The sequence below is a fragment of the Lampetra planeri genome, chromosome 78, assembly GCF_965212315.1.
Source record: "Lampetra planeri chromosome 78, kcLamPlan1.2.h2, whole genome shotgun sequence".
NCBI classification, from domain to species: domain Eukaryota; kingdom Metazoa; phylum Chordata; class Hyperoartia; order Petromyzontiformes; family Petromyzontidae; genus Lampetra; species Lampetra planeri.
The window spans coordinates 322808-350703 of NC_136183.1; the positions used below are offsets into that span (position 1 = coordinate 322808).

Here is a 27896-nt window from a genome sequence, read left to right on the forward strand (position 1 = left end):
GCTTCGTGTACAAATATACAAACACAGACATAATTTCAACCGTGATGATGGGTACAAACTTAGTAATCATTGGAAAGATGTTATCAACCACGCAAAAAAGACTTAATTACACTTTTTTGGACCATCTTATCTGACAGGCACTATTTTACTTTACTTTACCGAGTGTTAACATCGTTCTTTTGTCTATCATGTGTATCAGACCTCCCCTCCCCCTCTGTCCATTGTGTTGGCGTGTGCAGCAGCAACCGCGTCCAAGTCGTCGTTCAATTTTTTGGCCCCGCCCCCCCCCTCCCGATGAGTTGTACTAACATTCTGATGAGCTCCCCCCCCCCCCCTCTCCTCCCCCCTTCAACTTGCTTATAAGGGATTACATCTTGAATCATTGCCTCACTTGATGCAGCTAATTCGGCTGTGACGGTCCCACCTGATGACGGAGACTTGTGTTGCCCCCGAAACGTCGTGATTTTTTGTTTTATTTTATTTTCATTAATTTGGATGTTTAACCTACGTGACTTTACCGAAAAAACCTAAGAATATGATTCCTTGCAGTCACGAAAGCTTCAAATCTAGAATTAAAAGACAAACCTCCTGCAACCTTGTCGGCTCTCCTTTAGTTACTGCAAATAGCCACGTGGAATGTTTGAACACACCCATAAACTGCATGCCCAAGCGGCTTGTTTGGCCTGGGTGTCTGGTGTGCTGCAACTTGCCTGCCGTGGCTGTGGAGCGGTCATTGGTGGAAAGGTGGATGCCGGCGATGTCGTCATTGGTCGGGCATCGCTTCGACTTTCCCCGCGCGATGTGTCCCAGCTGTCCCCGCCACGAAGAGGTCACCACCCCGCCTTAGCCACCAACCTCGAGACCGTCGAGGTCTCCCCTCGCCACCGAGGACAGCCTTGCACTTCCGCCGCCACCTCCTTCACCAGCTCTGGATCCTTCTCTATCGGCATCTCCCCGCTGACCGGGCTGTTGAGGCGTCACCCAACACGGGCTCACCTGCCCATGCCACCACCCGAGGCCACCGGTTCACGCCCTCATGTGCCTCAGGTGGGTTTTTCCTCCGGTTATACCGTGACATGCCAGCCCTTCTGACACCAGCTGTAACGACTCCAGGAGACACTGCTCTTGTGATGATCTTTATTGAAGACACGTTCAATTGACAGGCGAAAACCCCGACTCAAACAGCAGCCTTAAACCTCTCCTCTCGACACCTTTTATCCCCAGCGTGGCCATCCCTGGACTAATGGCCACGCCCTTCTCTAGAACCTTCACGGGCTCTGATCTGCACCTGCTCCCTTCTATCACTTGGCCAAAGCCCCTATTCTCGATCCTACTCATAGACCCCAGATCGTTCCCCTGTCTGTTCCTGAACCTGTCATTACCCCGTGGCCCCTAGTCTCTTCCCATCCTAATTCCCGTGTCATTACCCCGTGACCACTAGTCCCCTAAAACTGTCTTTAGATATGCAAAGATTTGTTGATCGTGCAAATAAATTCCAAGACTCGGTGCACATTCGTCATGTCCTGTGGACGAGGCAAATTCTGCTGTCGATGACGTCACAAGCCAGAGGAAAGCGCTGACGTAACCCAGTCATGCGTTTGAGGTGACCTCTCCAGAGGGAGCTTTAACATATGCATTGACAGGGTTACACCTGCTGACATGACAGTGACACCTGCTGGCTTGGGAAGGGTTTCATGGGTACAGCCACAAAGGTAACAGCCAATCAGGGAAGGAGACATATCTGGAGCAAAGGTAACAGGAGGGGTGAGCCGAGATGCTCCGGGAACCTGCTCGAAGGTTCCACGAGAGGGCGTGGCTGGAGGTGGGGCTTAGCCACACCTGGGGGGATATAAGGGGGAGCAGACCTGGAACTCGGGGCTCGTGTGCGTCCTGGGTCCTGGCGTGTCGCTGTTCACCGACATCTCTCTCCATCGTCTGGCCACGTGGAAGATCTCCTGCGCGAGTTCAATTGCGGTCATCATCACGCCGCCAGCCAGCGGTGAGTGATCGGCTGTGCGTGTAGCTAGTAGCGGTGTTATTGCCTCGAGTTATATTCAGTGAGAGGAAAAGCCTGTATTGTGCCCAGTGTGAGAAATAAAGTACCCTCTATTCGACATGTCGGGGAAGTCGCTCATTTAACATATTTAAGTAAACATGTAGTAAACAAGGTGGGGTATCGATGGACATATATCAAAGAGATCAGCAGACAAGGCATCTATTTAATTTATCGGTCTCTCCACAAAACAAAGGAATATTTCCACAAACTATAAATCCCACGGCCTTCTGCGAGTGCATAAATCCTGCAGCATTGATTCATTGCAAGCCAACTGTGGACCGATTTTGGTGTACAATGTCTCAAAAGCAGGCAGGCTTTCTTCAACCAATGGTTGTAAAAATCCAGATGCTAATCAGCAAGAACCATTTCTAGTCCGAGTTTGCTAACATCCATATAAGACGTCATACAAATTATAATTAGTGTTGTCGTGGAGAATGTATCTCATAAACATAACTTTTAAGTGATCTGCCTTGTAACTGATGAATGATATGACTATGTTCCATATTTCAAAGGCAATGAGTTGCTTCAGAGCCAGATGCTTCCTGATTCACAAAAATACCCTTTGACCTATATCACAAGGACAACAGCTCTCACGTTATCTGTACAGGTTAATATCAAAACACACACTTTGTCCTGACATCACGTATTCAATGTTTAACCCTTATAGACAAATGTTATCTGTATGCACAAAATCAGACAAGTATTCATTAAATAATAATTCTAAATTATCGATGGGCATATTGACAAAATGTAATTTCTACACCAAAATTTACTTAATCGTGTTATATTGTAATTACAGAAAGTTGATCTCTGTCTGGATGAGGCCTACACCTGCAGCATTCAGATTGAGGGAAGCCAAATGGGAGTGCATTCTCTTTTTGTTGCAAAGGTTCAAGGTTCAAATCCGACATGCAACCCTGAATAGTCCAGGAACATTAATTACAAATCTGCACTTTTTGCTTAACAGTGGATGTAAAATATATTGTCATTCAAAACGAGGCCATTGCATGCTGGTGCCAGAGTCAAAATTTGTCCAATTCAAAACATTACCCACAAATTACACAAGTGAGATTACACATGCAGGCTCGTGCAGGGCTACCTGATGCCACACAGGGGCAACTGCCACTTGGGGGTGCTCTTCGAGTGTTTGTCATGAGATATGATACAAAACTCCGATATGCTGAGGCAATTAATTAAGCACCATATAAATGCAAACATTATTATAACATAGTGAATGCTTGGGAGCTTATTGGCTCTCGCTCCTGGTTAGAGATCTACCCAACCCACAGGTCCATAAATACTGGCCGCTCTTACTCTGCAGGTTGAACCTAGGAATTGAGTGATCAACTTCACGTTATTTTCATTAAAGGCCTGTGACAAAGGTAAATCTATTGGAGCTTCATTGTCTCAAGCTTACACATCTACCGGGACTTAATTTGATTTTGTATTGTCTGAGAAGTCCAGCCACACCTCCACATCCACAAACTGCTGGGAGTTGCCTCGTTCTGCCTCAGAATTCTCCTCCTGCTTCACTTTGCCTCCATCGATGTGAAGGTCTGATTTCGGAGTCGAATCTTCATCTTCACATTTCACCTTCACTTCTTCATTCTTCACTGTCATTTTTTCACATTTCACCTTCACCTCTTCATATTTCACCTTGATACCTTTCAAAGTGTCCAAGCTGGGATTTTCTTCTGGTTCTTGTTTCATGAGAGATGGGCTCATTGCAGCACTTTGACTTTCACAAGAATAGTTCAGACTCCATTCCTTGGAAATCGTCTGATGCATGTGTGTTATCTGGTGTCTTTGAAGATGTGATAATGAATGTGCAAATGTCTTTCCGCACAGATTGCATTTGAAGGGTTTCTCTCCCGTGTGTGTTCTCCGGTGTCTTTGAAGATTTGATGACTGTGCAAATGCCTTCCCACACAGAGTGCACTTGAAGGGTTTCTCTCCTGTGTGTGTTCTCTGGTGGCTCTGAAGAACTGATGCCTGTGCAAATGCCTTCTCACACACTGTGCACATGAAAGGTTTCTCTCCTGTGTGTGTTCTTTGGTGTCTTTTAAGAGTAGATGCATCTGAAAATGTCAACCCACACACACTGCACTTGAAGGGTTTCTCTCCTGTGTGTGTTCTCTGGTGTATTTTAAGATGTGATGACTCTGCAAATGCCTTCCCGCACTGAGTGCACCTGAAGGGTTTCTCTCCTGTGTGTGTTCTCTGGTGTATTGTAAGATGTGATGACTCGGCAAAAACCTTCCCGCACACAGTGCACCCGAAGGGTTTTTCTCCTGTGTGTGTTCTCTGGTGGCTCTGAAGAACTGATGACCGTGCAAATGCCTTCTCACACACAGTGCACTTGAAAGGTTTCTCTCCTGTGTGTGTTTTCTGATGTTGTTTAAGAGTAGATGAACTTGAAAATGCCTTCCTACACACACTGCACTTGAAGGGTTTCTCTCCTGTGTGTGTTCTCTGGTGTCTTTGAAGATGTGGTGACTGTGCAAATGCCTTCCCACACAGAGTACACCTGAAGGGTTTCTCTCCTGTGTGTGTTCTCTGGTGGCTCTGAAGAACTGATGACTGTGCAAATGCCTTCTCACACACAGTGCACTTGAAAGGTTTCTCTCCTGTGTGTGTTCTCTGGTGGGTCTGAAGAACTGATGACCGTGCAAATGCCTTCTCACACACAGTGCACTTGAAAGGTTTTTCTCCTGTGTGTGTTCTCTGATGTTTTTTAAGAGTTGATGAAAGTGTAAACGCCTTCCCACACACACTGCACTTGAATGATTTCTCTCCAGTGTGTATTCTGTGGTGGATCTGAAGATGTGTTGGCCATGCAAACGCCTTCCCACACACACTGCACTTGAATGGTTTCTCTCCAGTGTGAGTTCTCTGGTGGATACGAAGATGTGTTGACCATGCAAACGACTTCCAACACACAGTGCACTTGAAGGGCTTCTCACCAGTGTGTGTTCTCTGGTGCTGTATAAAGTTTCTAGTACAATTCATGCTGTTTGCATACTGGTCACATTGTTCCCTTTTTTGACCGAGTTGCGCTAAGTGCCTTTGCTCCATCAGACCAATTCTGCAGAGGAAGCGTCAGCTGCAGACAGAAAAAAAATGTCAATACCATCTGCTTCAGTATCAAGGCACAAAGGAATGCATATATACACAGTCACACACGACTTACACGTCTATAAGGATTCATATATTCATGATATAGGGAAAAAGATTCCCCAATTCATCACACGGGCTGTTAAGGCACACAATGAGAGCACAAATGGTCATAAATATGCGTGGACGCCCGAACATTTTCAAAATGAATATTTACCCAAAACTCAGCTGGATGCGCTGTGTTAATTTCCTGACTATTTCCATGCTTATAAAAACTAAAATAAACTATTGTTTTGATTTTTTATATACTTTACAGCAAATACAAACTTGATACTGTCACACAATAGCATGGTAAAAAGGTGGAGGGGTGTCCATAAACATGCCTGGCCGCTTTCATCTGCTTCCTCACTTCACCAAGTAATTAATAAAGGATCAATGCACATAGCAGAGGCACACAATAAGTTACGTTTTCACTTATCAATCAAGTTTGCTGTCAGCGAGTTCATAATGCATTGAAATAACTGCGCCACCGCTCCCCACATAGATAAACTCTTAAACTCTGTCTGAGACCTTGCTTCCATTCACGGGCAAGACTACCACAGCAGTACGTAACTCAGTAGACTTGGTCTCTCTAATCAAGGGCATCTCACTGTCTACAGATGATTTGCTTATCAGCTTTGATGTAGTCTCTCTGTTCACCAAGGTTCCTGTACCTGACACCTTAGCAATAATTGAAGACTTGGTCCAATATGGACTGAATCCTGATAATATCTGGACTAATAGAAGCTGCTTGAACATGTGGTGTCTGGGAATGTGGGATTCATGACCAAACCAATGCTGCCTTGCCTGCCAGAGACTCACTGATTATATTTTATATTGATATGTTAAGGATCTGTAAGCTTCTAATACATTATAGTCTGTTTAACACGTAGGCTTTCGCGACCAATGTTATTCATAATCAACGTTTTTGGGTTTAGATCGCGTTATTTATAAATGTGTCGTAACCCTCCACCACCCGACACGGCCAATTAGTAAAAATTTGTCACTGATTGGCCGTGTCGGGTGGTGGAGGGTTACGACACATTTATAAATAACGCGATCTAAACCCAAAAACGTTGATTATGAACATTATAGTCTGGTTCAATAGAGGACATATCATGGGCAGGCCAGCCTTCATTGTATATGCCAGCACAGGTCATTTAAATACGTTAATATTTTGCATCCAAAGAGAAAGGAGTAATGCCAAGAAAATGTACAGCTTTGTTTGTTCCTTTCTAAATCCGTTTCCCTGGTGAGGGTCGCAGTGGCAGCATGTTGAGTATGGGGGTCAAGGCCTCCCTTTCCCTGGCGACAGACTCTAGCTCTTCGTGGGGAATTCCCAAGCATTCCCAGGTCAGCCGAGTGACATAGTCCCGCCAGAGTGTCCTGGGCCAGCCCCGGGGTCTTTGCCCAGTGGCAGGTGCCTGGTAAAATTCCAGAGGGAGTCTATTGGGGGGAATCCTTACATATATTCTATATTGATATCACTCTTGGAGCCAAGCCCGGGGATTGTGTTCGCCAAAAGCCCCTTGTGGCCAGGGGACCCAGGTAACCCGGTCGGGCCCAGTCTGAAATGGCTAGGTGGCATCATCCTGTGCGCCCACAATTCGCAGCACAAAGGGTAAGGGGCAGGTGCGATGCCAGTACGGCAGGGAAAGGGATGGTCTCAGACCGATGAGACCTTGGCGATGGACACTCACAGATTTGTATGGAGAAAAGTTCAGGCAGCTTCCATACAGTGTTATACAATCTAATGAGAGAATGCCGCTCGACTAATTTGAAGTGAAACTTTGGTTGCCAAACCAGAGCTGGTCGTGAATACATTAACCAGGTATGGGAGCGCCTCCACCACTTGTAGAACTGCTAGATTACTCATGGAGAGTTGAGCAGGTGCAATGTTTTAGGACTTGATATTCCCAGGCAGGTGATTTATGTTTGTGGAACATATGCAAGGCCCCATTTCATGATGGAATTATCCAGGCAGAGAACAAGATTCCCTAACTTCATCTCATTGAGTAGCCATTACCAGATCATCAGCAGATGCAACATGGTTGACCAGCAGGTAACGATCCCTTAACTACAACCAGGCATCAATTAGCATATAATTGTAACTGTAACAAATGCAATACATTTATATGGCCATTGTGAGCTTCTCAAACTACATAATTATTGACGATGCTACATAATGTAATGCAAGGGGCCAGAGTGAATTTCTGTCACAAGCCAAGTTGAATAAGAAATGGCTCCGACTCCTGGTCACGCAGCTTTAGATGGGCCTGCCAAAAATCATAAAAATCCTCAACGAATGTGAGCAGAGGCAGAGACATTGAAAACTAAGAACAACCCAAAGGCGCACATCAAGAAAGCATAGATCTAGTTTCTGCTGAAAATCCGTACTCTTCTTCTTCTTTAGTGCTGCCTAACGGCGTGTGCGACTTCACGATGATATTGGTCCCGGTCTAGCACGGCGTGTAGAGTTTGTGCTGTTGTTAATTGTAGCCATGTTTTGATGTTACTGAGCCATGTCGTTTTTGGCCGTCCTGGTCGTTATTTCCCTTCGATTTTTCCTTCCAGGATTTGCTTTAATAGCTGGTATTTGTGGTCGTTTCGGGCAATGTGGCCTAGGTAGTAACACTTCCTGCTAATGATGGTCTTCAGCAGTTGCCTGTCAGTGCCCATATCTTGCAGAACTTGTGTATTGGTGGTTTTGGCTGTCCATGGGATTTTCAGCATTCTTCGATACAGCCACATCTCGAAAGCTTCGAGCCTTTTTGTTGCTGTTGTTGTCAGTGTCCACGTCTCTACTCCGTACAGCAAAATTGACCAGATGTAGCATTTCAGTGTGCGCAGTTTCAGTGATGTACTCAAGTTGTGGTCTGCAAGGAGTGTTTTCCATTTAATAAATGCTTGCCTTGCTTGTTCAATTCTGCTCTTGATTTCGACTTCATGGTTCAACTGATCGTCAATGATTACACCAAGGTATTTAAATCGGTGTACTTGTTCCAATTTTTCACTGCCAAGCTTGATTGTTATTTCGCTTGTAGTTCGGCTGACCTTCATAACCTTTGTTTTCTTTTTATTAATTCGTAAGCCCCATATTTGACTCTCTGTAGCAACCTCGTCCAAGATTTGTTGTAGGTCTTGTTCCGAATCGGCCAGCAGTGCAGTGTCGTCAGCATACCTGATGTTGTTGATGTATTGTCCATTGACTTTAATACCAATGTTTTTATCTGCTAGTGTTCGATCAAAAATCTGCTCCGAGTAGATGTTGAAAAGACTGGGTGAACGTGGGCAGCCTTGTCGTACACCTTTTTGTATTGGTGTTGGGTCTGTCAATTCGTTGTCATATCGGAGTTGGGCTGTTTGCTTCCAATAAAGAGCAATGATGAAGTTGATGTCGTTTTTATCTAGTCCCAGTTGTTTTAATAGAGCTGCTAGTCGGTCGTGGTCGACTGAGTCAAAGGCTTTCTCGTAATCTATGAAGCAGATGTACACTTCTTTCTGATGTTCGTAGCATCGCTGTAGTAGTATCTGTAGACAGAAGATTGCTTCTCTTGTGCCTAGTCCTTTGCAGAAGCCAAACTGTGTGTTCTTCAATGCATTTTCACATGTGGAGCGTATGCGCTGTTGGATCACTTTCAAGAAGACTTTCAGCACGTGGCTCATCAAGCTTATCAGTCTGTAGTCCTCGCATTTCCGGCTTGTTGCTTTCTTTGGTATGGCCACAAAGATGGATTGTAGCCAGTCGGATGGAATTTTATTGCCATTGTATATTTGATTGTACCAATTAGTCAGTTGTCGTATGTTGTTACTGTCTAATAGTTTGAACAATTCTACATGGATTGTGTCGGGCCCGCACGCTTTGCCTGACTTAGCTGTTTTGATTGCATGTTCTACTTCTGATGTTAAAATGTGTAGAGCGTCTTTCGACATCTGTTGGTCTTTTTCTGCAGGTCTTCTCGCGGCGCAATAGAGCTTGTGTATATAGTTTGTCCAGGTGTCCATTTCTTTCTTGTTTTTTTAGGATTGGTTGGTTGTTGTCCGCATACAAGGTAGCTGTTGGGGCTGGTCTGTAGATGTTACCAGCTTCTTTGAGCTTCTTGTGCAAAGTAAAATTGTCATGTTTTTTAATTAGTTCTTCAATCTCGGTGCATTGTTCTTCCATCCACTTTTCTTTTGCCTGTCGGATTGCTTCTCTGATCTTCTGTTGCATTTGTTTGTACTACTCTGCTGTAGTCAATCGACAATAAATACAGCAGCACCTTCAATATCGCTGTTACGTTCTTGGAAAGTGCCGCACGAAAGCTAAAAGTGCGATATTCAATACTTAAGCCTTACCTAAATAAACGGCAACTAAAAATACATCACAATTGAAATAAGTACTGTACTGTATTCCAAATAAATTAAAAACTAAACACTTGAAATAAACATTGAGAACCAGTATAGAAAAAATATTCTAATATAAAAAATAGTATGAACCTATATAAATAAAGCAGACTTTGCGCATGTGTATGTTTTTTTGTGAACAAAATTACGCCAACACCATGAAACCTACAAACCCCAAACTTCCCATGTGTATCCACAGGTGAGTTAGTGTGTAGCTTACCTGTTCACCTTCAACACCTGTAACACCTGCACATTCCAACCCCCCGCAGCTGAGTACAACCCCTGCGCTCCTCACCACCCCCCCTCTCTTTCTCTTGCCATGTGTTAAAGCCTGGGGCATTCCCACTAGTTCCGGTTTGCCCCACACGCAAATACATTATGACATTTCATACACGACAATTCCACGCACTAACCGTAATATAAATGTCTGCATTGCACTGCTATCGTTCTCATATTTACCACGTTATCCTTTCCACTCATCAGGCCTGCTTTTTTGCTGCCAAATTCATCCACTTCCAGCTCCTTACTATCCTCTCTGCTGCATGTGCACAACTAATCTCTAACACACACTGCAATATTTATTTTAAAAAACATGTACTATTCTAAAATATCTACGTCTACATACCAGCACTACCAAGCTCCTTATACACAGCATAGACGCTTTACAACAGCTACGACTACAGTGAGGGAAAAAAGTATTTGATCCCCTGCTGATTTTTTATGTTTGCCCACTGACAAAGAAATGATCAGTCTATAATTTTAATGTTAGGTTTATTTGAACAGTGAGAGACAGAATAACAACAAAAATCCAAAAAAAAGCACGTCAAAAATGTTATAAATTGATTTGCATTTTAATGAGGGAAATAAGTATTTGACCCCTCTGCAAAACATGACTTAGTACTTGGTGGCAAAACCCTTGTTGGCAATCACAGAGGTCAGACGTTTCTTGTAGTTGGCCACCAGGTTTGCACACATCTCAGGAGGGATTTTGTCCCACTCCTCTTTGCAGATCTCCTCCAAGTCATTAAGGGTTCGAGGCTGACGTTTGGCAACTCGAACCTTCAGCTCTCTCCACAAATTTTCTATGGGATTAAGGTCTGGAGACTGGCTAGGCCACTCCAGGACCTTAATGTGCTTCTTCTTGAGCCACTCCTTTGTTGCCTTGGCCGTGTGTGTTGGGTCATTGTCATGCTGGAATACCCATCCATGACCCATTTTCAATGCCCTGGCTGAGGGAAGGAGGTTCTCACCCAAGATTTGACGGTACATGGCCCCGTCCATCGTCCCTTTGATGCGGTGAAGTTGTCCTGTCCCGTTGAAAGAAAAATACCCCCGAAGCATAATGTTTCTACTTCCATGTTTGATAGTGCGGATGGTGTTCTTGCGGTCATAGGCAGCATTCCTCCTCCTCCAAACACGGCGAGTTCAGTTGATGCCAAAGAGCTCCATTTTGGTCTCATCTGACCATAATACTTTCACCCAGTTGTCCTCTGAATCATTCAGATGTTCATTGGCAAACTTCAGACGGGCATGTATATGTGCTTTTTTGAGCAGGGGGACCTTGCGGGCGCTGCAGGATTTGAGTCCTTCACAGCGTAGTGTGTTACCAACTGTTTTCTTGGTGACTATGGTCCCAGCTGCCTTGAGATCATTGACAAGATCCTCCCGTGTAGTACTGGGCTGATTCCTCACCGTTCTCATGATCATTGCAACTCCACGAGGTGAGATCTTGCATTGAGCCCCAGGCCGAGGGAGATTGACAGTTCTTTTGTGTTTCTTCCATTTGCGAATAATCGCACCAACTGTTGTCACCTTCTCACCAAGCTGCTTGGCGATGGTCTTGTAGCCCATTCCAGCCTTGTGTAGGTCTACAATCTTGTCCCTAAAATCCTTGGAGAGCTCTTTGGTCGTGGCCATGGTGGAGAGTTTGGAATCTGATTGATTAATTGCTTCTGTGAACAGGTGTCTTTTATACAGGTAACAAGCTGAGATTAGGATCACTCCCTTTAAGAGTGTGCTCCTAATCTCAGCTCGTTACCTGTATAAAAGACACCTGGGAGCCAGAAATCTTTCTGATTGAGAGGGGGTCAAATACTTATTTCCCTCGTTAAAATGAAAATCAATTTATAACATTTTTGACATGCGTTTTTCTGGATTTTGTTGCTGTTATTCTGTCTCTCACTGTTCAAATGAACCTACCATTAAAATTATAGACTGATCATTTCTTTGTCAGTGGGCAAACGTACAAAATCAGCAGGGGATCAAATACTTTTTTCCCTCACTGTACTATTCATACCCACTTCAAACAAAAACAAACAATTACTCCCTCCAACAACTTATACTTCATTCCCTTGCGGCGATGTCTTCACATTCTTAGAACGATTACACATTAAACTATCATTTCATTAACAATCTCTACACAGCATTAACTCACACTCACTATTTACTCTTTTTTTCTGCTTATTAACTTTTACCTCCACCTAATGTTCCTCGCAGAAAACCTGCACTTATCTTCACCAAAGGCGATTACAATAATTGATGCCATTCGTACAAGTGCTGCAATGGCTGCACCTAGAGCTAATGAAACTCCTGAACACAAAGAAGTGAGAAAGCATGATGCCTGTGCTGCCATGGCTGCACCTATTGATGACATTTCTTAACAAGAAGACTGCATGCCACCAGTGCTGCGCATTGGCTGCACCGACAGCTTATGAAACTCCAGTACAGCAAGAAGCAAGACAGCATGCTAACAGTGCTGCTATGCTTGCACCTACGTCAAACTCAACTCCTCAACAGCAATGAGCTACACAGAAAACTAACAGCACAAATGGCTGCAGCCACAGCTATTTAAACTCTAGTCCACCAACAAGCAAGGCAGCTTGAAAACAGCACAATGGCTGCAACCAGGTATCTACCCTGCAGTCAAAAGGAAAAGCATTCTTTTCCATACATTCCTCACTTTATTTACACTTTTGATCCATTTTCATTCGTTGCATGTATACTTATTGCAGCTACTGCCATGCAATGATATGGAAAATAGACCCTCCAGGGCTCTGTAACAGTACCAAGGTTCAAGTGCCTACAATTAATGATCATCCCGAGCATATTCATGTATTGATACCTGCCAACACTACACCTATGCAAGCCATTTCTGAAACAACAATAGAAGATAGAACTCATACTTCCAAATTACATGTTTTGGCACCAACCAACTCATCCCAACATCTGGCTACATGCCCACTTTAAAGTGCAGGACCAGATACATAATCGCATTGGCAGTCTGCTGCCACTACCTAATGACCTACCTACATTGCCACACATCTATTTGCATGTCTGACAATAGGTGACATGCTCAACAGCAACAATTTCATCAACACCAAGATTAGGCCTCGGCAAGGTAAGGTAATTTACCCTTTTTACCGGGTAAAAGGGTAAAGGTAAAGGGTAAAGATGTCGACATGCCAAGGGGTTAGGTAAAGGGTAGGGTAAAGGTAGCTCGGAAGAATTACCCGGTAGGGTAAAGGAAGCGCGAAGTATTACCCGGTAAATACGGTACCTTGTTTACCGCTAAAAGCTCCGTGGCGCAGTCCGTGGCCTACATTTAATAAGTAATATTACAACAAACTTGATTAAAAACATGCTTTTATAAAATGTACGAGTAATGGCAGAACTCCACAACTCTAGGAAGTCGCCCCGAGGCTTGCCACAACGTAAGGGGCCGTGGTCATTTACAGCCAACGTCAGTTGAGCATGGACAATTAGACCCAAGTCGAAACATAACATATACAAAATGTTTAAAAACATATTTTTTATGATATAATATAGTATTGTCATCAGTATGACCTAAGTATACCAAGTTTGCAGTCGATACCAGATTAGGAAGTGGGTAAAAATTGAGTTTCAAGATTAGAGGATACAACAACATTAACGACAACGACAACAACAGAGTGAGTTAAAAAAAAAGCGTGTAACATTGGAATCATTGAGAGTATTCTATATGATTAAAGCGCTCTACCTAGCATTTACCGTTATAAACCTTGTTCATGTGTAGTAGTTCCCTAGTAATTACCCTGTAATCGGGTAATTTGTATGGGGTAAGGGTAAAAGGTAGGGTAAAGGTAATCTCGTTGCTTTTTACCTTTTGCCTTTTACCTTACCTGCTAAAGGGTAAAAGGTAGGGTAGAGTGATTGTATTGTGGTAAGATAAAATGTAGGGTAAAGGTAGGCTCGTTGTTTTTACCTTTTAACTTTTACCTTACCTTGCCGAGGCCTAACCAAGATGTAAGTCCAAATGCTGTTACATTTTGCTGTTGCAAGACATGCTCCATAAGAAAAACTCTCATGTTCACAGTTTCAAGTGTGTCATGGAGAACATGAATTCAGAGTACTGTATAACGTTGTCATTAATGCAGACTAAACTCCACGTTAACATGAATGCCACTTAATTTTGACTGCTGAACAACATGGCACTCGAGGCATAGTTATGCAAAAGAGGAAAAATACCCTACACGGAATTAAAATACACCGCTCCTATGATGCTCTTCAATGTCCAATTATTTTATGGTAAGGTGATGATGGCGATTATTTCCTACTTCGCCAAACTGATCCAGCAACAGGCTTGCTTGGCTCTCCAACACACCGGTGTGCCGTACTAGTGACAAATTGGCCACGTTCTGTTAACGGAACAAACCTAACTAATTGGTGGCGGGTTTAACGACACATTTATATATTTACGCGATCTAACTCAAACAAACCTGTATTATGGATGTATATTTGGAGTTTGAGTGTCTCTCTCCCCGTGGTCGCGTGGATTTTTCTCCTGATCCTCCGGTTTTCCCTGCACATTTAGAGTCAACATCACCACGCGTTTAGAGTATTTGGCTGATATAGGCTGATATACATTTCCACACGTTGATAAGCTACTTTGTTGTGGGCAGGTCGCTTCTGAAAAAGAACGGTATAGCTCAAGTGGGCATGGCATGGTAAAATAAATAAAAACTGTGGAAATATTTAAAAGAAAAACAAAGTTTCAAAGTAGTGAGCCAGGTGAAGACAAATTAAACTTAAGGAGAGAATTAAAGCAAGTGCAATCAGGCGAGGGCAGGAGGCAAGGCCCCGCATTGGGCTAGGCCCCGCATTGGGCTAGGCCCCGCGTTGTAATGTTCCAACCTGGACATCGATTCCATACTCGCTGCTACTCAATTGACATCCCTACGAGAGAGAAGGAGCGAGGCTCTACCTGGGTAAACAACAACAATAACCACCACGACAACAACAACCACGATGTGAACTTCTCACCTCGGATCTCAGATAGCGTTAGCGAGAAGCAGCTTCCTAGTATCGTGACGTCACGCTGCAGCATGAGGTGACATGACGTCACTTGCGGGGTACAACGCAATGAACTCGAGACGCGATTTACGAATAAATTATGTTAATTACTCGTTTGTGACTAGGCCAGGGGTCGGCAACCTGCGGCTCCGGAGCCGCATGCGGCTCTTTTGAACCTTGACCGCGGCTCCGGGGCGGATGCTAGCGAGGGGAGGAGGCGCACTGTGACACCTGCTCTGGCGTTGCCGCTGCTGACAGGTCGCCGCTCCGCTCCACACTGCCCGCCCGGTGACAGGCAATAACGTTGCCGTTGCTTTGTCACATGTTTGGAAGAAGTAAAAACCTTCCTGGGCAGCAAAGAGCTCACCTTTGCTGAGCTGGAACAGCCAGAGTGGCTGGAAAAATTACATTTTATGGTAGACATGACAGCACATCTAAACACGCTAAATACAACCCTTCAGGGGAAAGGAGGCACAGCCCTGCACATGCTGGAGGAGGTTTTGGCATTCGAGCGCAAGTTGACAGTGTTTGTCAAAGATTTACAGAGAGGTACACTGTCTCACTTTCCCTCTTTGAGAGAGTTCAAACAAAGTCATGATACGATAAATTTGGAATATTTCAAGTCTGCAATCACCACAATGCAAAGTTCGTTTGGGAAACGATTCTGTGAGTTCAGAGAGGAAAAAACGACATTATCCTTCCCTGTCACTCCCCTGGCGATCGATCCATCCCTATTGAATATGACTGCATTTGCAGGTGTAAGTCAACCTGATCTTGAGATGGAACTGGCCGATATAGCCGACAAAGATATATGGGTGTCCAAGTTCAAATGCTTGACCGCTACTCTTGAGGATGTTGCCCGTCAGAAGGCCATTCTGGCTCAGAATCATAAATGGAGTGATATTGAAAACCTTCCCAAACAGGACAAACTTGTATTCGAAACATGGAATGCCATCCCCAACACTTATATAAACATGAAAAAGTATGCATTTGGAGTCCTGTCGATCTTCGGCTCCACATATGTATGTGAGCAGGTCTTCTCCAACATGAACTATATTAAAAACAAACATCGATCACGCCTCACAGATGACAGCTTGCAAGCCTGTGTGAAAATGAAGGTGACGTCTTACAGCCCTGATGTGCAGACACTGTGCACTGAGGTTCAGGAGCAAAAATCCCATTAACCAGGTAATTTAGCTATTAATTTGCAAAAATATATTTTACATTGTTAAGTGAAAAAGTCCTTTTTTTATTCAGATTGACAGCTGACTGCACGATCCTGTATATAGCAATAAGGTAAGAAACAATATATGCAGTGTTATATTTGTTTTAAATGTTGCAATGGTTTTGCGGCTCCCAGTTTATTTTTTCCTTCGGAAACGGGTCCAAGTGGCTCTTTATGTCTTAAAGGTTGCAGACCCCTGGTATAGACCAAGGGTCAGTGGGCAGGGCTAAAGATGAAATTTTCATGTAAATGTAAGATGGGGTAAATCTTGACAACGAAGCTGTGGGGTGGCCATTGTATTGTGAGAGATTAGCATGTCAATGTAAGAAATTTGCTTGTAAATGTAAGCTCAGAAAGAGCTCGGAAAGAGCCATTATCACATGGAGGTGGAAAAGGATGGCAAGCCACCATTTACTAACACAGCTAACGGTGGCTCTGTTAGTGAATGTAACTTAGAGAGTCGAAAATAACTGCTCACATAGGTAGGTAGGAAGGGAACAACACAGCCAGTTAAGACCTAAGCTGGTTAAAATAATGTCCTTCCAATGATAGCTCAGTTTGTACCCATCTTCTCGGTTGAAATTGTCTGTGTTTATATATCTGGATGGCTTCATGAACGAATCTTTGCTGATAGCCAGTGGGTTTGCACAGTACCTTCATCTTGGCAAATAAATTTCGTGTGTGCCCACAGCATTAAAACAATGATCAGCCACGGCCAAGGTATTGGTCCTACTGTGTTTCAGATCTGCCTTATGTTCACGAACACGGTCCGAGACATGTCGCTTAGTTTCCCCAATGTAACTACTGTCGCAGACACAGCTTAGTTTGTAGACACCGGGGCAGGGTTGCGATTTGCGCACCAATTTCCGCAAACATGCTGTTTTCGACCGCATTTCGCGGTAGTTTCTGTGACCCTCTTCCGCACAAATTTCCGCAATTTGCGGTGATTCCTGGGAAGACTTCCGCAAATCGTGACTTCGATTCCCGCCTCCCCCCCCCTCCTCCGCCCCCTCCTCCCACCCCCCTCCTACCCCCTCCCACCCCCCTCCTCCCTTTCCCCCTCCTCCCAGCCCCCTCCTCCCATCCCCCTCAATCCCCCCCCACCCACGTTCCTCCCCCCCTCCTCCCTCCCCCCGCTCCTCCCTCCCCCCGCTCCTCCCTCCCCCCGCTCCTCCCTCCCCCCGCTCCTCCCTCCCCCCGCTCCTCCCTCCTCCCGCTCCTCCCTCCCCCCGCTCCTCTCCTCCCTCCCCCCGCTCCGCCCGGCGTCGTCTGAAATTCCGAGCGCTCCGATGTTGGCGATGTGAAGGGGGAAGTCGAGCGGAGACACAGACACAGACAGAGAGTGGACGAGGGTCGCAGCCCCTCCGCTCCGACATCAATGAAGGTCGGTCGGTGATGTTGGTCGTGAAAGCGGCACCGTGTTCATGAGCCTCGGCTGCGTCTCACAACGCGGCCCTCCCTCCGCGGCGGGGCTGTGTGGCATCTTGCTGTTGTTGTTGTTGCTGCTGTTGTTGCTGCTGCTGTTGTTGCTGCTGTTGTTGTTGTGAGTTAATCCTCCAACTTCCTTCCTTCACCTGCGCTGTTGATGGTTCACGTGGTGAGCCGGCGGGGGAGCGGTGGTGCCGCGGTTAGCACGCTGCGCTACGAACCCTCTGGGTGGACTCGGACTCAAATGAGTTTCCTGGTGTGGTGTTTTTGTTATGCATCGCCGCTTGGGAGACAAAGGGGGCCGGGGGTGGTGCTGGCCACCCCACTTCATAGCTCCTACTGGCTAGCAGCACTTGTCGCAACAGTCTGTGAAGGCGACACGGGAGAGGGGGGGGGGGATCTTTGCTATGAGTTACTCCTTCATCTCAGTATGAGATGTTTCATATCACAACAAGCCATGTGTATTGCTCGTGTAAGTCGCCGGTGGTGTACGATTGCTGAGGGTCACACGCCAGTCGAGCCGGATGGTGCATTGCGTGTTGGTATACGGCCGAGTAATCTTAAAGGGGAGTCCCCGTAACCTCTTCTTGGTTCTTTGGGTAAAGTCACGTAGAAGAGAAATAATAAAATAATAAATATAAATCATAATAAAATACAATTGTGGTTCTTGTGCGGAAATGCGGAAATCATATATTCATTGCAATCAGTAGCTCAAAGCCCTGCGTGATGTTGGGCCTTGCATATATCCTTTCCAATAGAACGCATTAACGTGTTGTTAAAAGCGCGCGGTCACAGGAGTAGTCTTTCCACCGTTTGCGGTTGACATTAGCAGAAATGCGGGAAAAATTGAACCCTCCTTCCGCATTTTCCATGCGGAAATCGCAACCCTGCACCGGGGTATTGCATTTTAGAGATCACATCATTCACAGATGGGATCAAATCATCAATTTTATGTACTGTGTTGAATCGCACCTGGATTTTGTGTTTGCTCATGATTTTGGAAATCTTTTTGGCGACCCCTATGTATGGCAAGGTGATGGTTTTGATTGGGTCCTTAGCAGGATCTGACCCCAGTTGGGGTGATAGCTTTACGGATTGTGTAGTCTGAATATCGATTCTTTTTAGGGCTTGGTGTACGTGCTCCAGTTCATTGGCTAAGTGGTGATGGTCGGAAATATAACAAGCTCTATGGTTTTTGATGAGGGAATTATTCTGGGATGGATAGTGGTGGGAGTCAGGTTTTAGGTAGACATCCATATGGGTGGCTTTCCTGTAGAGAGTGTTCCATTGAGCCATCAGGTCTCTTTTCGATTAAAACATCCACTAATTGTAACTTTCCATCCTTTTCCTCCTCCATGGTGAATGATGGCTGGGTGTATGGAATTGATGTGGTTGAAGAAATGGTCCAGAGCTGGTAGGCCATGTGGCCAGATGACGAACGTATCTACGTATCTCTTCCACAAGGAAGGACGTAGGGTGGATGTCTGGATGACATCTCTCTCAAATTTCTCCATGAAAACATGGCTACAACTGGAGATAAGGACATCTCACTATCTCCAGGTGATTTGCTTGTCAGTTTCGATGTGGTATCTTTGTTTACCTCAGCAGCTCTCCCGCTATATGTTCGACCTGATGACGATGCTTGTGTTGCGATCGAAACGTCGTGATTGTTATTATTTGTATTAATTTTATTATTTTTACATCTATGTGGCTTTACCGAAAGACCCAAAGAATATGAAAGGGAGGGTTTCCACACAACTATTAGATCTTTCAACAACCTTCGAGACAAGAAGGCTCATTCTTTGGTTCTTTTCGGTTAAGTCACGTCTAAAAATAAAATAATAAATAAAAATAAAAATAAAACAACACATTACGACGTTTCGATTGCAACACAAGCAATCATCATCAGGCATAAAAGAAATAGCAACAAAAATCTAACTAGAAAACTATAGACCGACATACAAGCAGACAGACATCACAACGGCACACATAGAGAGGAGTATACAGGCACACGAAAATTAAATAACCTAGTAAAATATTGAAATGTGATGTAATACAACACAGAGTCGGTTAACACACAATTAACGCATGGCCTGGTTGACTACGTGTTTCAAAATTTGCTAAGTTAGAATTTTAAGTGTGAGCAACAAATATCTAACTAGAAAACTATAGACAGACATACAAGCAGACAGACATCACAACAGCACACAGAGAGAGGACACAAATCGGCTGTGTGAGCAACAAAAATCTAACTAGAAAACTATAGACAGACATACAAGCAGACAGACATCACAACGGCACACAGAGAGAGGACACAAATCGGCACAAAGAGATGGTCGTTTCTGTGACGGTCCCTTAAATATAGAGAGGAGGGGGAGGGGACGGGGGGAGGGTGAGGGCGGGGAGATCAATGGGTGCACGCCAACGTACTCCTATTGTAAGTGAGATGATAGACGCGGCACGGGAGGCAAACCTGAAAATTAGGACAAACGCGGCACGGGAGGCAAGCCTGAAAATTAGGAGACAAGCACACGAAAATTAAATAACCTAGTAAATTATCGAAATGTGATGTAATACAACACAGAAAGTCGGTTAACACACAATTAACGCATAGCCTGGTTTATTACATGTTTCAAAATTTGCTAAGTTAGAATTTTAAGTGTGAAATTTCAAGGAGAGGACACAGGCAGAGAGAACAAATAGCCAGAAAGAAAAAAGGATAAGTTTAAAACTTCCCCGTAGAAGTGGTTCAATCTTAATTTGGGAGCTTTCGTGACTGCAGGAATTATTCTTTGGTTCTTTTCGGTTAAGTCACGTCTAAAAATAAAATAATAAATAAAAATAAAACAACACATTACGACGTTTCGATTGCAACACAAGCAATCATCATCAGGCATAAAAGAAATAGCAACAAAAATCTAACTAGAAAACTATAGACCGACATACAAGCAGACAGACATCACAACGGCACACATAGAGAGGAGTATACAGGCACACGAAAATTAAATAACCTAGTAAAATATTGAAATGTGATGTAATACAACACAGAGAGTCGGTTAACACACAATTAACGCATGGCCTGGTTGACTACGTGTTTCAAAATTTGCTAAGTTAGAATTTTAAGTGTGAGCAACAAATATCTAACTAGAAAACTATAGACAGACATACAAGCAGACAGACATCACAACGGCACACAGAGAGAGGACACAAATCGGCTGTGTGAGCAACAAAAATCTAATTTTCTAGTTAGATTTTTGTTGCTATTTCTTTTATGCCTGATGATGATTGCTTGTGTTGCAATCGAAACGTCGTAATGTGTTGTTTTATTTTTATTTATTATTTTATTTTTAGACGTGACTTAACCGAAAAGAACCAAAGAATAATTCCTGCAGTCACGAAAGCTCCCAAATTAAGAAGGCTCATCTGATCGAGTCGCTCACATTTCTGAAGAGATGCCGGGACACTAAGGTAATACCGATCGCCTTTACACTCACATCTGCTGCTGTCACCTCTCCTAATGCTAAACGGATCTTGTTCAGGGCCGGTCAAGCCCTGTTCTCAAAGAGAATAAGACTGCTCCGATTTGAACTAGACAATTTAGACAAGACCCTCTTGCAATCACACTTAACATTGACAGAAAAGATGTCTACATCTGATTGGGATCATGGAGATAACATAACAGAGTAACAGTCCAATTTCCGATAGCCTAAAATTGGTTCTAGCTAAAGGGTTGAATTTCGCAGTCACCCTGAAACACATCCCAGTTGATGATATCATTGCCCAGGTCAACGTAGCCCTTAAGGGTTTGGGACACATTCCTGCAGGCATGGCAAGATGGGAAATCGCTGCAATCCTCAAAAACGCTTAGACACGTATCAGCAACATCAGTAAGGATGAGCGCTTTGAGCTTTTTCAATTAAAAAAGAGAGATGACATCGTCATCCTATCAGCCGACAAGGGCAATGCCATTGTCATAATGGACAAAACCACATACAATAACAAAATTAGGGACCTACTTAATGATGGTAGCTGTACCAAATCAATAGATCCCACCAACAGCCTGGTTATGAAAACCAACAATATCATCACTGATTCGACATCTTTAATCGAACCAACTCGGCGGCTTTCCTTAAAATCCTCTGCTGCTAGACCACCCAGATTTTATGGCTTACCAAAAATCCATACAGAAGGTACACCCCTTCGTCATATCGTCTCCACCATTGACTCACCCACCTACAAACTGGCCCGATTTCTGTCTGAGACCTTACAACCATTCACTTGTAAGACCACCTCAGCTGTACTTAACTCAGCTCACTTGGTATCGTTAATTAAGGACATCTCACTATCTTCAGGTGATGTGCTTGTTAGTTTCGATGTCGTCTCTTTGTTTACCAAAGTACCTGTGCCTGACACCATTGTAATCATTGAACATTTGGTCCAACTAGGACTGAATGCTGATGTACCGGCCCTGGTTAGACACTGCGTCACCAACACTTACTTCACCTGGAATAGAACATTCTACAAACAAGTTGAAAGTACCCCAATGGGTTCTCCCTTATCTCCAGTTGTAGCCAATGTGTTCATGGAACATTTTGAGACAGATGCCATCCAGGCATCCATTCTACGTCCGTCCTTGTAGAAGAGGTACGTAGATGACACGTTCGTCATCTGGACATATGGCCTACCAGCTCTGAACCAATTCGTCAACCACATCAATTACATACACACAGCCATCAAATTCACCCTGGAGGTGGAAAAGGATGGCAAGTTACCATTCTTGGATGTTTTAACGGAAAGAGACCAGATGGCTCAATGGGACACTCTTTATACAGGAAAACCACCCATACGAATGCCTACCTAAAACCTGTCTCCTACCACCATCCATCCCAGAAGAATTCCCTCATCAAAACTCTACACCATAGAGCTCGATGTATTTCCGACCATCACCACCTAGCCAGTGGACTGGAACACGTACACCAAGCCCTCAAGATGAATGGATATTCAGACTACACAATTCGTAAATCTATCACCCCAACCGTTGGGAAAGAACCATCTGAGGACCCAATCGAAACCATCACCTTGCTATACATAGCAGGGGTCACCAAAAATATTTCCAAAATCACGAGCAAACACAAGATCCAGGTTCGATTTAACACAGTTAATATTCGTGATCTGTGAAGAATGTGATCCCCGACATGCAATATCCCAGCGTCTCCAAACTAAGCTGTGCCTGCTGCAGTAGTACATTGAGGAAACTAAGCGTCATGTCTCGGACCGTGTTCGTGAACATAAGGCAGATGTGAAACACGGTAGGACCAATACCTCGGCCGTGGCTGATCATTGTTTTAATGCTGTGGGCCCACACGAAATAGATTTTTCCAAGACGAAGGTACTCTGCAAACCCACTGGCTATCAGCAAATATTCGTTCATGAAGCCATCCAGATATATAGACAGACACAATTTCAACTGAGATGGGTACAAACTGAGCAATCATTGGAAGGACGTTATTAACCAGCTTAAGTCATAACTGGCTGTGATGTTTCCATCCTACCTTCCGATGTTATCAGTTATTTTCGACTCTCTGATTTTACATTAACAGGTTAAATGTCTCACACTAACACAGCCACCGTCGCGCGTGTCCTCGATGTGGCGGAGGCTCTGCGATCTTACATTGACATGCAAATTTCTCACTTTAACATCACTAGCCTTGCCCACTTCGTTAATGACCCTTGGGCTACACCCATTTCAAACCTTCAAAACAGCCTGCCTAAGCAGCTTTCTCCCCCTTTTTCCTGATCACGATTGCTTATGTTGCGATCGAAACGTCACTGGCTGTGATGTTTCCATCCTACCTTCCAATGGGCTCCACCCATTTCAAACCTTTGTAATGAGCGACTTCCGCGACATGTCGTGTAGAGGGTACTCTTCTTTATTTCACAATCGGGCACTGCACAGCTAACATTATCTTCTCCTTGTCCGAGTACACACTTGAATATTCATGTTGTTACACTACACACACGGTTGATCACACGGCAGGTTCTGCCTGTCCACTCCCGGTCTCGCCGCTGGTTGACGGCATGCCCGGGAGGGCGATGGAACTCCGCAGGAGATCCGCCACGTGGCCGAATGACGGAGAGAGATGACGGCGAGCAGCAACACAGTCCGGACCCAAAACTCCACATACCGACCCCGATTCCTGCTCCGCCTCTGCATATATTGCTGCAGGCATGGCTAGGCTCATCTTCCAGCCACACCCTCTCGTGGAACTTTCTATCCGGTTTTCGGAGTTTCTCGGCCGGCCCCGCCCTTCACCTTTGGCCTAGATACCTCTCCCTTTGGGGATTGGATAATGTTCATAATGGTGCCTGTACCCGTGCTTCCCTTTTCCATCCAGTAGATGTCACTGTCTCATTACACCTTAAAACAGCCTGCCTCAGCAGCTTTCCGCTTATTTTTTCCTTGATGACGATTGCTTGTGTTGCGATCGAAACGTCGTAGTTTTTTTTTATAAATGTTTTTGTTTTAAGTGACTTTACTGAAATACCCAAAGAAATTGTAAACAATATTAACACAATAGGGGGCACAGGTGGTCCATCGGCCAATCATCTCAGTCGAACCATGGCACCTGGGTCTGCCCCGTGAACTCCTGTCGGCGGGCGTTCAACACTTCACGTGGCCTTAATGTGCACATAGCCTGGCACAGGCACCCCAGTGACGTCACCGCCACTTAGTCGTGAATGGCAGTTGTTGTTACTGTGTATACACTGCGTGCACTGTATTTGTACACTGTGCGGATACACTGTGTGTGTGTACGCTCTGTATGTGCATGGCGTGTACACCTTGTAGGCACACTGTGTACACAATAAGTATACACTGCGTATGTGTGTACACTGTGTGGGTGGTCCGCATCAATCGGGCGGCATTATCTTTGCAACAGCTGCGCAATGCTTTGTGGAAGCTACCTGGTCTGTTGCTCCACACGAAACTTCGGGTCTTCTCGGCCACACTCATGACATCCCTTCCATAGGCATGTGAAACGTGCCCCTTTAATGGAACATCTGCACTGGTTAGAAACATTCAGGCAGGCATGCCTACACTCAGATTGATGGAAGCCAAGTGGTAGTGCATTCTCTATTTAATTCAGATGGTCAATGTTCAAATCCCAGAGGCACCCCTGGCTACTCTAGTAACATTAACCAAAATATGCACCGTCTGCTTAACAGTAGATGTAAAACATACTATTGTCATTCAAAACGCCTAGGTCATTGCATGTTGGTGTCATGGTGAAAATTTGGGTAATTCCAAACATTATCCAGAAATTTCAAATCAGAGATTACACATCAATTATCGCCCCCTACTGATAGACCATTGCTCACATGCAGGCTGGTGCAGGGTCACCTTATGCCACAAAGAGGCAGCTGCCACTTGGGGGTGCTCTTTGAGTGTTTGTGATGAGATATGATATGAAACTCCGAGTTGCTGAGGCAATTAGGTAAGCACCATATACATTCAAATATTATTATTATAACATAGTGAATGCTTGGGAGCTTATTGGCCCTCGCTCCTGGTTAGAGATCTACACAACCCACACGTCCACAAATACTAGCCGCTCTTACTCTGCAGGTTGAACCTAAGAATTGAGTGTTCAACTTCACATTATTTTCATTAAAGGCCTGTGACAAAGGTGAATCTATTGGAGCTTCATTCTCTCAAGCTTACACATCTACCGGGTCTCCATTTGACTTTGTATTGTCTAAGAAGTCCAGCCACACCTCCACTTCCACAAACTTCTGGGAGTTGCCTCGCTCTGCCTCAGAATTCTCCTCCTGCTTCATGTTGCCTCCATCGATGTGAAGTTCCGATTTTGGAGTTGAATCTTCATATTCACATTTTACTTTCACTTCTTCGCTCTTCACTGTCACTTCACATTTCACCTTTGCCTCTTCATATTTCACCTTGATATCTTTCAAAGTGTCCAAACTGGGATTTACTTCTGGTTCTTGTTTCATGAGGGATGGGCTCATTGCAGCACTTTGACTTTCACAACCCGATTTCAGACTCCACTCTTTGGGGGTGTTCCAATGCATGTGTGTTCTCTGGTGTCTTTGAAGATTTGATGAACGTGCAAATGCATTTTCACACACAGTGCACTTGAAAGGTTTCTCACCTGTGTGTGTTCTCTCGTGGGTCTGAAGTGTTGATGACCGTGCAAATGCCTTATCACACACAGTGCACTTGAAAGGTTTATCTCCTGTGTGTGTTCTCTGGTGTTGTTTAAGACTAGATAAAACTGAAAATGCCTTCCCACACACACTGCACTTGAAGGGTTTCTCTCCTGTGTGTGTTCTCTGGTGTATTTTAAGAGTAGATGATTCTGCAAAGGTCTTCCCGCACAGAGTGCATCTGTAGGGTTTCTCTCCCGTGTGTGTTCTCTGGTGGGTCTGAAGAACTGATGACTGTGAAAATGCCATCTCACACACAGTGCACTTGAAGGGTTTCTCTCCCGTGTGTGTTCTCTGGTGGGTCTGAAGAGCTGATGACTGTGAAAACGCCATGTCACACGCAGTGCACTTGAAGGGTTTCTCTCCCGTGTGTGTTCTCTGGTGGGTCTGAAGAACTGATGACCGTGCAAATGCCTTCTCACATATTGCGCACTTGAAAGGTTTCTCTCCTGTGTGTGTTCTCTGGTGATTTTTAAGAGCAGATGAAAGTGCGAACGCCTTCCCACACACAATGCACTTGAAGGGTTTATCTCCTGTGTGCGTTCTCTGGTGGATCTGAAGATGTGTTGACTGTGCAAATGACTTCAAACACACAGTGCACTTGAATGGTTTCTCTCCTGTGTGAGTTCTCTGGTGGATCCGAAGATGTGTTGAACATGCAAACGACTTCCAACACACAGTGCACTTGAAGGGCTTCTCACCAGTGTGTGTTCTCTGGTGCTGTGTCAGATTTCTAGGACGATCCGTCCTGTATGCACACTGGTCACATTGATGCCTTTTTGTACTGAGCTGTGGTGAGTGCCTTTGCTCCATCAGATCAATTCTGCAGAGCAAAGAGGAAGAGGAAGCGTCAGCTGCAGACAGAAAAAAAATATCCACACCATCTACATCAGTATCAAGATACAGAGGAATGCATATATACACAGTCATATGCGAATTGCACGTCTATACTCTTTGGTTGTTTTGGTAAAGTCATGTAAATAGAAAAATAATAACAATAAAGTGAATAAAAAATATATAAATACTGTAGCCTGGTTCTTAGTCGGAGTGAGTGTACTGGCAGTCTATAATGTAAACAAAGCCTTGGTGAGCGTACTAGCAGTGTATAATGTAGACTGTAGCCTGGTTCTTAACCTTGGTGAGTGTACTGGCAGTCAATAATGTAGACTGTAGACTGAAAAAAAACTTGTTTTCATTTTTAGGCGACAGTCTACATTATAGACTGACAGTTTTGTTTTTATAGGGCCATTGTGAGCTTCTCAAACTACATAATTATTGAAGATGCTATGTATGCATGAGGCCAGACCGAATTTCCGTCACAAGCCAAGTTGAACAGGAAAGGGCTCCAACTCCTGGTCACACAGGTTTAGCCGGGCCGGCAGAAAATCATAAAAATCCTCAACGAATATGAGCAGAGGCCGAGACATTGACAACCAAGACAACCCAAAGCCCCAAGCCTATTTACAGTACCACAGGCCTTAATTAAATCAAGAAAGCATACATTTAGTTTCTGCTGATAATTCGTACTTCTGTGCTGTACCCAATGGACATAAAATACAGGAGCACCTTGAATAGCCCGAAGATTACATTTTTGGAAAGTGCAGCGCGAAAGCAAAAACGGCGATATTCAGTACTTAAGCCTTACCTAAATAATGGGGTTATGTAAACGGCAAACTAAAATATAAAACATCACAATTGAAATAAGTACTGTACTCTTGATTTGAAGCTTTGTTTTATTTTATTTCTACCTACGTGATTTTACCGAAAAAAACAAAGAGTAAGTACTGTTCTAGATTTGAAGCTTTCGTGACTGCAAGGAATCATATTCTTAGGTTTTTTCGGTAAAGTCACGTAGGTAAAACATCAAAATTAATGAAAATAAAATAAAACAAAAATCACGACGTTTCGGAGGCAACACAAGTCTCCGTCATCAGGTGGGACCGTCACAGCCGAATTAGATGCAGCTAATTTGTATTCCAAATAAACAAAATAAGTGAAATTAACGTGGAGAAATCGTGTACAAAAACACATTCCATAAAGCAGACTTTGTGGGTTCATCTTCTTGGTTCTTTCGGTAAAGTCACGTAGAAGGGAAGT

The 27896-nt window shown here is 44.3% G+C and overlaps 1 protein-coding gene and 1 long non-coding RNA gene across 4 annotated transcripts; one reads left to right on the forward strand and one right to left on the reverse strand.

The window, feature by feature from the left end:
• Positions 1–1123: 1123 nt before the first annotated feature.
• On the reverse strand, positions 1124–27676 carry LOC144738144 (uncharacterized). 3 transcript variants are annotated; one of them, XM_078621095.1, is made up of 3 exons: positions 14894–14981; positions 14350–14432; positions 1124–5159 (listed from the first exon to the last, which is right to left on the reverse strand). In XM_078621095.1, exon 3 carries the CDS (start codon positions 5129–5131, stop codon positions 3488–3490), a length of 1644 nt encoding a protein of 547 aa, XP_078477221.1. In that variant the 5' UTR covers positions 5132–5159; positions 14350–14432; positions 14894–14981; the 3' UTR covers positions 1124–3487. The 3 variants fall into 3 exon arrangements, with proteins under 3 accessions (XP_078477221.1, XP_078477223.1, XP_078477222.1); XM_078621097.1 differs by lacking the exons at positions 14350–14432; positions 14894–14981 and adding an exon at positions 25665–27676 and having other exon boundaries at positions 1124–5023; XM_078621096.1 differs by lacking the exon at positions 14350–14432 and having other exon boundaries at positions 14894–14958.
• LOC144738204 (uncharacterized) lies at positions 17383–26828 on the forward strand. The gene is made up of 2 exons (XR_013589173.1): positions 17383–17532; positions 20928–26828. It is a non-coding gene; the product is annotated as an uncharacterized LOC144738204 (long non-coding RNA).
• Positions 27677–27896: the final 220 nt, after the last annotated feature.

Coding starts and splice junctions, on each gene's coding strand:
- LOC144738144 (XM_078621097.1), bottom strand. CDS start 26,729: ATGACTGTGTATATATGCATTCCTCTGTATCTTGATACTGATGTAGAT. Junction 5,024..25,664: donor AAAGACACCAGAGAACACAC/ATGCATTGGAAC, acceptor CAGAGAACACAC/ACTGGTGAGAAGCCCTTCAA.